This window comes from Micromesistius poutassou (assembly GCF_964030765.1).
Source record: "Micromesistius poutassou genome assembly, chromosome: 19".
Lineage (NCBI taxonomy): Eukaryota > Metazoa > Chordata > Actinopteri > Gadiformes > Gadidae > Micromesistius > Micromesistius poutassou.
Window position 1 is genome coordinate 4,929,701 of NC_140289.1, and position 10,413 is coordinate 4,940,113.

At 43.3% G+C, this 10,413-nt stretch overlaps 2 protein-coding genes across 4 annotated transcripts; one reads left to right on the forward strand and one right to left on the reverse strand.

The window, feature by feature from the left end:
• Nucleotides 1-3,790: 3,790 nt before the first annotated feature.
• Nucleotides 3,791-7,135, reverse strand: mtfr2 (mitochondrial fission regulator 2). Of its 3 annotated transcripts, none has more exons than XM_084484195.1 (8): nucleotides 6,996-7,135; nucleotides 6,605-6,732; nucleotides 6,402-6,506; nucleotides 6,126-6,250; nucleotides 5,767-5,969; nucleotides 5,189-5,492; nucleotides 4,727-4,913; nucleotides 3,791-4,457 (listed from the first exon to the last, which is right to left on the reverse strand). In XM_084484195.1, exons 2-8 carry the CDS (start codon nucleotides 6,674-6,676, stop codon nucleotides 4,413-4,415), a joined length of 1,041 nt encoding a protein of 346 aa, XP_084340321.1. In that variant the 5' UTR covers nucleotides 6,677-6,732; nucleotides 6,996-7,135; the 3' UTR covers nucleotides 3,791-4,412. The 3 variants fall into 3 exon arrangements, with proteins under 3 accessions (XP_084340321.1, XP_084340320.1, XP_084340322.1); XM_084484194.1 differs by having other exon boundaries at nucleotides 6,605-6,807; nucleotides 6,996-7,113; XM_084484196.1 differs by having other exon boundaries at nucleotides 6,605-6,807; nucleotides 6,919-6,999.
• A 140-nt stretch (nucleotides 7,136-7,275) lies between these two features.
• armc1l (armadillo repeat containing 1, like) lies at nucleotides 7,276-10,269 on the forward strand. Its single transcript, XM_084484166.1, has 7 exons — nucleotides 7,276-7,342; nucleotides 7,680-7,841; nucleotides 8,344-8,435; nucleotides 8,820-8,994; nucleotides 9,227-9,343; nucleotides 9,569-9,643; nucleotides 9,757-10,269. The coding sequence occupies exons 2-7, from the start codon at nucleotides 7,689-7,691 to the stop codon at nucleotides 9,949-9,951; spliced, it is 807 nt and encodes a 268-aa protein (XP_084340292.1). The 5' UTR covers nucleotides 7,276-7,342; nucleotides 7,680-7,688; the 3' UTR covers nucleotides 9,952-10,269.
• Nucleotides 10,270-10,413: the final 144 nt, after the last annotated feature.

Sequence of the window (10,413 nt, forward strand, 5' to 3'; positions counted from 1 at the left end):
GATACACCCCATGATTTCCGAACTAATTTAGTGTCAATTTAGTTTAACATTCAAACAAATGCTTTTTGTACTTCATTTCACAAATGGGTCTCTATGCTGCTCCCAAGCATCCTTGAACCAAGTGTGGTGGAATGAGTCTGAGTATGAACTGAGTATTCATTTAGCACACAGAAAAAAACAACCCACTGGCTCCTTGACTCTGAACTCACATGCAGGGATCATCCTGTCCACCCTTGAGGCCTTCCTGTATCCACTGAAGCCCTGGCTTTGATTTACCAAACTCAAAGTCTTGGGGGGGGGAAAAACATCCCCGGGGTGGAAAAATATGTTTTGTGTCAAAGCATAAGCAGAAAGAAAACATCCAAACATAGAGTGAGTGATACTCTGAGTACTTCTACTGATTTTCTGGAACACGTGTGAAAAAAACCCAAAACGTAAATACCTGATGCACACACACACACACACACACACAGATGCTTACACACACACACACACACACACACACACACACACACACACACACACACAGCCTTGAACCGCTCATATCAGAAACAACATGGTGTGTCTGCGCCTTTATGGAAGCCTGAGGACCAGAAAACATAGAATGATTCCCTCTTGTGTGGAAACGAAGACAAGGTTTACGTGAGAACAAGGACACATTCAAAGACTTTCATCTGTTTACTTTCATGCTTCTCAGAAAATACTATAGTTTGTTTGTGTTCTCATTCACAGGATTTAGGCTTATTCAAAAGATGTTACTTTAAAAAGAATAAGGACTTTTTTAACATGTTGTGTGTGTGTGTGTGTGCGTGTGCGTGTGCGTGTGTGTGTGTGTGTGTGTGTGGTTTCTTCAGAAACAGTGACGCTCAGTTAAAGGACTAAACACTGTGTTCCTGTGACCCAGGGCAAGGCTGGAAGCCAGTTATCAATTTCCCACCAAATGAAATACCAGTTTTCCAGTTTCCCCAGTAAAGTCCATTACATAATAACACTGTTTTTTACTATGTATTGAACCCTTTGTTGCTCATTCACACTTGGCCTGACATTTTATTTTGCCCAATGTGCAGTATGTGAGCGCTCTATTAGTCTAACCAACCATTTACAGATAGATTAAGTAAATGTTAAATGTCTTCAAAAGACAGGAGACTAAAATAAAAGGGCTTGGGGAGAACAGTCAGTCTGACGTGACGTGTGCGAGGATGAGTGCAATATTGTCAGTTAGAAGCATATTACCTAGCATATCACTTATAGGGGCATTGTGTTTCGGCCTTCCGAATAAAAGTCCTCCACACCTCTGTGAGATATCACTCTTAAAGGAAAAATACTTCTATGGAGCAAAGGTCTTCCAAAGGTAGGCTGGCAAGGGAAGTTTTATAACAGACATTGTGACATGTCAATCAGCACCCAAATAAAAATAGTATATATGTAAGATGCAGAGTTCCCTTAAGACCATTTTCACAGAGGTGACATCATACAAGGGCACGGTTGGTAGAGGATCTTCACTAGTTCAGTCTATACCCATGCCCTGGGGCATCAAAGTAGCTGACCCCTAATCAGTGTTATGATCGACACCTGTCTTTGTCCTATGACGAGGTCTCCATGAAACAAACTATTAGCCGTTTCATCTGGTTACATTGGTTAGCACAACTGTTCTTCTATTCAGTTTGTATCAGGTGTGCTACTGACAGAGGACTATACAGAATGCTGGATACCAGCATGCAAGTTGAGAGGGCACCTCTACAGTAGGACTCCATTTGTTTCCCGTTAAGAGATTCTCCTTGTGTGCCATCCCTGACCTTTACGGACATGAAGTAGCGATCCACGCACACTGTTGGGACAATGGCAGGACTCATTGATATTCTCAATGGCTGCAAGATGCAAGGAGGTAGCGTGTGGGTGCTAACACAATTGCTAATGACTGCTATCCAATAGCTGGCCTGGAATCAAACACTTGTGCCTGGCATGGAGTACCCATTTAGCCCACCTCAGTCAACTGCCGATATCAAAGGTTGGAAAACGTGCTTAGAGACAAGCTACTCTATTCTGAGTTCCGCTGTTGTGTTGATCCGGTAACTAACTAGGGTCGGGGGAGGGTAACGGACTACATTTCCCAGCAGTCCCTTCAAATAGTCAATATTGAGAGAAATCTCCAAGTCTTTTTATTCTAAGCAACGTTGAATTATAATTGCACAAAGAGCTTGTTTTGAGAGAATGTTAACACATCGAAGACGGCCAAACACACTCGTTCATGTTGTCATTCCAGAGACCAATTTGACAGACCCTTATGACCGCATACTGGAGAAATAGGGGAGGGGGTCATCAAAGTACTTAATCGTAAAAAGAAAGAGGATTAATCACCATCAGCATATAAAGGCTTAAAATAAATGGTGGAAACAGAGCAGCCAAGGGGAGCAGTTAAAATCACTCAGTCCAGGTGGTCATGGCATGTTTAACAGTGCTTCCTGGAAGACCCAATTTTTTCTTATTTTTTTATCTGAGACTGAGAGCAGAAGTACTCCATTTAATCAGAGTCACCGATAATCCATTGGGAAGATGACTGTTGTGATGCTGCTTAATTAGGCATATTCATTCAAATCAATGCACAAAATATGAAATATCGTGTTGTGTTTTTAGGTTTTTTAAATGTTTGATTTTGGCTAATATTTTATGTCCTTTTTTTTTCACACGCCTTAAGCAGTGCCACCGCTCCCCATACGCATACGCAGAGCGCGTAGGGCCCCAATTACCTGGGGGCCCCCCCCAAGTACCTGGGGGGGCACCCCAAAATTAAGGTTGATAATTATTACGTTACAATTTTCAAAATATATAAATGAATTACGAACAGGTCCACCGTTGTTATTTCTCAACTCGCATTTTCGCATCGGAGGCGGAGCATCCTTTATCAGCGTAGTCCCCCCCCCCCCCCCCCCCCCCTTTATGCTTTATTATAAAATCTGGAATATTTGTGTTATTCCGGTTGACTTTTCCAGTAACAGCACAAACGGAAGCACACGTTTGTGTAGTCAATAGATAAGGGAAATTTGTCCGGTGAATATTTTACACTGCCGTCTGGCTATTCTCTTGAAACACGTGTGTTTACGTGCATGTAGTGCTTTGAGTACGTACACTTGAATGAAACGTCAACTGACACTGTTTATATTAAGAGTGGGAGAGATGGGTACCAGAATACTTTTTAAGGTTGTACTTACTGTAAGTGTGCGTGTGCGTGTGTGTTTAAAGATATAGATAGTGTTAGAGTGAAGAAGTTCCGGGAAAATATTAGGGTAAGAAGAGTAATTGTGTGTGAAATAAGAGGTCAGAAAAATACCACAATATGACTTGGTTTGGTAATGTCCGTGTTGGCATATACAAACTTTTTAAAATTGCCCTTTTTAGTATAAGACAGTTACCAAAGTTTATACTTTAGTTATAGTGCCACCTTGTGGCTAGTTAGTGTAAATGTTGAGAATAACCACCACGCGTTAGCCTTGATAAATCCATATCTTTATCATCAAGTGATACTTAAACCAAGTATTCAGAAGGTTACGAGAGTACATGAGCATGATGCCACAATCTTTATATGGTATACACTTTAACCAGATAGAGGGAAAATAATTAAATAGACAAAGCCAGCACTACTAATGATGTCCTATACATTATATAGTGGCAATGTGGCTAAAACTGATACAATGTGTGTGGTGTTTGTCAATGTTTTTCTTTCATTTGTCTATCCTAGTCACACACTCTGCGTTGCTCCTTCCATGGTTTCCTTCTAAAAAAATATGTTTGTGTTGTTTGTTGATGTTTTGCCAGTTAAGACCGAGACACACCACTGCTGTGGATGATTCATTCAACAATTCATTTATGTACATGTAAACATAAAAAAATAAATCCAGACGAAATAGCATTTGCATAGAATAAATCCATATCTTTAGAAGCCTCAATTCACATGGCCAACATAAAAAAATATAAAAAAAATAAAATGCAGCCATATACAATCTGATGTCGTTAAAGCACGGCTTCAATAACAATATTACAGTTTTCATTAAAACCGTGAGCTGCACACGACATAAAACAAATACAAATTTGCATGACAGGAAAGAAGATCACATTATAAAAACAACAACTTTATCCAGACATTGAGTGCATCGAACAATAAAGCCAACATTCAAACTCTCCTTACAAAACAAAAGTACCTTATTAAAAGACTTATGTGAAAGGCACCCTTTCACATAAACATGGTTGGTGGGGGACGTGTGTGTGTGTGTGTGTGTGTGTGTGTGTGTGTGTGTGTGTGTGTGTGTGTGTGTGTGTGTGTGTGTGTGTGTGTGTGTGTGTGTGTGTGTGTGTGCTGCGGTGACCGTTTGATGATCATCTGAAATCAGTAGTAAGATAACAACCATTTCACAACTTTAGAGGTGGAGGCGTCCCCGACTCCGTCTGCTTGGCAGAATGACCTAAAATAAATGTTAAAAAGTATCTTGTAAGAATAGTCCAGCCACAACAACAAAATAAACACTATGACCAGCATACCTTTGCTAAAGTGGTAGAACTACTGTGTTTAACATGACTAATACCACACAATGTACCACCTTAGCTAAAGGTATAATTAAGCAAATTAGCAAGCCAAGTTTAACACGTTACGTTTTTTTTAAGCAACGTTTTGCATTGTTTTCGGCATGAAGCGTGAGGAGGGGGAGGAGGAAGCACAAGCATGTTTACTCACCCGAGGGGATTCTGGGCTGCCGAAAGGTGAGCTCTCCATTGAGTTCTCTTTGTCGGAGGAGGTGTTGTGGAGGTGGTGGGCAAACTTCCTCCTCAGCGCCTCGGCGATGAGGGCGGCGGGGTCGCTGGGCAAGGCGAGGCTTTTACCTCCGCTGCGGCGTGGTTTCACGGGCCTACCTCCTGGGGACCTGCGAGCACACCAGAGGAGGAAATATTCAATCAGCCGGGGACACTCTTCCTGGCATGAGATGTTCCAGGAAACATTAATTCACAAAAACAATAGAATGCCTCTAAAAATACATTTCTCTGTGTATGTGTGAGTATATGTGAGGTATAATCTCCATAAAGTTCCCTAAGTGCAAATTAATAATCTATATTTTTACAAATACAATGAAAACAACGACCATTAAAACGCTTGCCATCGTTACCATCCTTACAATCTCCACGTTCCATCGGGGCTTACCTCTTCACAGAGCGCAACGTCACACTGTTCAGGTCCTTAAGCACATCTAGCATGGAGGGCATGGCCTTGGCAGAGGCAGAGCCCTGGGCCGGGCCGTTCCCCTGGGCGTTGTTGGCCTGCCTGCGCTGGCGGATCAGGTCAAACAGAGGCAGCGTCTCAGCGGGAGCACCGGGCCCGGACAAGGGTGGAGGAAGAGGCGGCGGCGGCGGTGGCGGTGGTGGTGGAGGAGGAGCAGATCGAGGTGTGGAGGTAAGTTGAGGAGACAACGAATGTGTGCCGAGGAGAGTCTGGGCAGGCGCCGAACCTATGTGTTACAACATTGATGAGAGATTTAACAAAAAACATGAAAACGGATGGGCGGTAATGATAGAAAAAAACACTTCACACACACACACACACACACACACACACACACACACACACACACACACACACACACACACACACACACACACACACACACACACACACACACACACACACACACACACACACACACACACACACACACGGAAGAGATAGCAGCAGCGGTTATACCCGGCGTGAAAAGGTTTCCATTTGTTTGGTTGTACTCTAACCTGGTGGCGCGGTGACAATGATCGCTATCTGGGCTCGTAGTTTCAGGAGCTCATCCTCCAGGAAGGTGATTTTCCTCAGGGCCTCCGGGTCGCTGTTCTGCCCCAGCAATGGGGCTCTTCTATGGGCTCGGCTCGGCAGCCGCACCGGTCCTCCATCCATGTCCCGATGGACAACGTTTTGATTTGACGGCGACAACTGGTTTCTACAATTTTTAATAAATAAAAATCAATAAAAATTGACCCTGGCCATTATCATCATCACAATTATTATTAAATACCTGCTTTGTTGGTAGTAGTATGGTGAGGTAAAATCACCGTTGACACCAATGCATGTTATTTGTGGTATGTATTGCACTCACCTGATCTTAGTCAAGCTGTCGCCCTCATCCTCAGCCAACCACAACACATCCGCAAATGAAGGTATTGCGTGTGTATCCATTGTAACATCAACATAGCCATGAGACCGGTAAGTGTGCAGGGGGATCTGACAGAGAAAATACAATACATTTCTAAAATGCATCGGACAAAAACAAAGTCTGCAGCGTTGTTTGGTTCTGTTCTCGTTTGAGTTATTTTCCCTATTTCCTGAACACAAATATAGCATGAAATGTTTTAAACTGTGTGGTATTGTATACCTGGAAGTGGACCCGGGGTGTAGGTGTCAAAGGAATATTAGTCCCGATCATACGGACAATGCTTCGATACTGTCCACACAGCTCACTGTCCCACCCTGGCACCAACTAAATATTTTGAGAAAGTACAAAAGGTTGAACAAACAATGTCATTTAAAAACATTTACATAACAAACCACAAACAATGTTCATCTATGACAACTCACCATTTCTTGGGGGACTCCGAAATACTCCAATACGGTGCGGAGCAAATCCAAAACATCCTCTAGAACCGACATTGGAAGAGCTTCACCCGCTTGCTGCGGACTGCGAAGTCCCCTTTTATTTCTGCTGACTAGGAAGCGCAGTTGCAAAATGCACCAGCGGTTAACACAGAATGAAGGTTACAACCAAGTCATATCCTTTGCACCTGGAAAGCGAAGGTACAACACAGGTCAAGGCTAATACGAGTCTGTGTTGTTGGCAATTAAACCACAGTACTCCCAACAATTCAAGGACAAGACTACGTTAAACAAGTAACCTTGCTGGCTTGATATTGGCTCTGGCTGCTTTATTGAAATGTTGATGGGTTGGATTGGAGATTCGACGAACACTTACTGTTCAGATTCGCTCATCCAATCGAATTGTTTGCTTCAAAATGTTTTTTTACGATAAATACAAGGCGTGGGCCATCCGCATCTTCCCAAACAGGATAGTTCCCTTTAGCTGCTCGTGCGCCGTCCAGCCAGCAGATCGGCGTCCAAGTCAAATAAAGCTCTAGCAGTAAAACGTGCTCTGATTGGCTGTCTAGAACCCCACCCATATTTGACCAATGGGAGCAAGGGACTCGACGACACGAGCAGTTGGGGTTCGACCAATGGCACGTCAGTAAAGAGCCATGTAACGAATTTTGTATTTTGGTCCGCACGAGCACTTCAAGCCAGTAGTGAAGTGACAACACAACGGTACACAAATACGTACTTTACAAACCTTTGTCGCGTATTGTGCTTTACGTTAATCAATGTTTATATAAATCCTATCTAAATATATTTGTCTGTGACACGTGTTAGTCAACTATCATTTGATGACGAGCGCCGCTAACGTTAGCTTGACTACTAGCTTAGCTAAACGCTAGCCTGCTTCGGTCGATGTTTATTTCTGTGTCACAACAACAGTGTCAGCGCTCCTGTCGCAGGGTCATATTGTGACCTATCGTGACATGTTTGTCAGTATCGTGTTGCTTTTGTATGCGTTGCCACTATGTTGTATATGTAGTGTTTTGATGACTCGTGTGTCTTCCAGTTGACCACGATGAACGACGCGCTGTCCGTAGTGGGTCAGCTGCGGGACCTGGCCTCCGAGCCGCAGAACCGAGAGGCCATCGTCCAGGACCAGGGCTGCCTCCCCGGCCTGGTTCTGTTCCTGGACGTCCAGGACGAGGATGTGTTGTTTGCAGCCCTGCAGGTGAGGCCGTAGTGAATTGGTACGACTCTGACAGCATACTGAACGACTGAACCACTGGACACGAAAGGATGTCCACAACAACAACAAAACACACATGGCTGGGTAACTTTTTACAATAAGGGTACAATAATTATCCGTTGAATAACAAGTGTAAATTCAGTAATAAGCGTGAACTCATGGTCTAGTAACTGTATGAGCCCTATTAATGTATAAATGAATGCCTTAGTTAACACGAACACCTAATTAATGGTTAGTTAAGGCTTCATCAATGGTAAAGGATTGTACCCTCATTGTAAAGTGTTACCCATTTCTGTTTTATATTTTTACAATGTCGTTTATGTGCGATTCATTAACATGACAGACAGACCCGACTAATGCCAAATCATATGAATCTAGCTCAATGAGATCTACTTTTCACTGTTCTTCAGTGCTACTTATATTTGGTTATCTATGCTGTTTGCCTGTAATAAACTGATTCTTTCCCTATCCCTTCTATGGTCAGACTCTGCGCTACCTGGCAGAACAGCCCCGTAACATCCCCACCATGAGCAACGAGCTGGGCATGATGGTGAGCCTGGAGAACCTGACAGACAGGTGAGGTCCACACCCAGGGTCTCCCGCACACTATTCGTTTATCCGTTTATAGATAAACATCGTCCATGTGTATAAGGAGATATTGAGTTGTCTGTTTTGTATGTTTAACTAAAGATCTTTGTTGGGGATTTTCGATTAATTTGTAGATGATTTTGGATTAATATTTTGCCAATGTGCATTTCAATTGCATTTCAAGTAATAGGCAGTAGTTGTTGATGCCTGTTGATCTAACCTTCGGTTGATCGTCTAATCAAATGTAATAATGTGGATGATTTATATATTTTTCAATACAATTATTACCAAGTTGCAAGTTACTTGAGGTTGAACTATCACTAATTGGATACCACAAACCTCAAGTTGAACTATGTGTGTTTCTCCCCTTAGAGAGGGTTTGTCTGGTGAAGTCCTGTCTCTAGCCAAAGAGGTGCACGGCATCCTGAGTGCACCCGTGCACCGCTCACCAGAGAGGGAGAGGAGGAAGAAGCCCCAGTTCTTCATCAATTCCACCAACAAGAAGGCCAAGTCTGTTACCCTGCACATCCAGGGACTGGACAGCACTGTGAGTACCGCATACTCTCAGCTGTAGCCCTTTGGGCTGGATTATATTTTAGAGACTGTTCAAATGAAACTCAGTGTATCATATTACTTCTTGAATTAGAATGAGATGTACTTTATCGATCAAAGACTGGAAACTCAGGATATCATTTGCGTAATTGTAGAATATGGATACAATATGAATATTCTGTTTCCTTAATACATGAATCACTATTCCCCTGTGTTGTTCCTTTTAGGACCAGCGAGGCTTGTGTGAAGAGGCTCTTCTCAAGGTCAAAGGAGTGATCAGTTTCACCTTCCAGATGGCCTCAAAACGATGCACTGTCCGAATCCGCTCAGATCTGGCAACTGAGGTATGGCGGCATCAACTCGTTTTGAATCAAATTTAAGTGTACTGCATTGTTTGGTATTAAACGGAAATATCAATTCCAAAGCAAAATTAATCTCTACGGCATAAACTGGAGTTAATACATTATTTATTTAGCGCTTTTGTCCAATATAATTTTAGTCAAATTAGATTAAGTTAAATAGCAAACTAGAACATCTAGAAACATCTTTCTCCTTCTCTTCCCTAACAGAGTCTCGCGTCAGCCATCGCCGAAACCAAAGTTCTGTCTGCCAAACAGGTGGTCAAGAACGAGGCCGGGGAAGAGGTGAGTTTTTATGTGTTTTTGGAATAAAAAGGATGACGTGTTACTTTGCCCGGGACAATGAAACCTATAAAAAATGCGCTGAACTAAGACATGTTCTCCCCTCTCCCGGTCAGGTCCTCCTCGCCCTGAACCCGTCAGGAGTGGAGGTGCAGCAGAACACCGTCCTGCCAGACTACCTGCCCGAGGAGGAGGAGAGCCCGGAGAAGGACCTGGCCCGCGCCGTCTCCCGCCCCGCGGCCCAGCAGGACGGCAACGGCAGCTGGATCAACGCCGCCGCCAGCTTCCTCTCAAAGAACTTCTACTGGTGAAACCAGAGAGCCGCTCAGAGCTGCTGCCGCTCCGCTCCGAAGGCCAGGCCGCGGCGCTGGGCCCCTGCAGGGCCGGTGTTGTGTGATGAGGCTGGCGGGATGTGACTATCTCCTTGAGAACCGATGGGGTGGTTCTCTGGCATTTCTTAGAGCAGGCTTGGTTGCATCAGCACTGCAGTTCCGTGGTGTTGCACATTGCTGGTTTATTTCATGTCATTTGTAAATATAGATTTTCTTTCTTCCTGCTTTTTTGTATATCTTGTTTTATGTTTACATTTCCCTATCATTTTGTCTGAATAGATGTCTTTGTACTGGGTTTTTCTGAAAATACATTTGTAGTATATATGTGTCTCTGCGTCATTTATATAAGTAATGTGGCTCTACGACTGGGGTGAGGTTATCTACACAACTAAAGAGAATGAGCATCAATCAAGACCAAATTTAAAGTCTTTATTAACATGC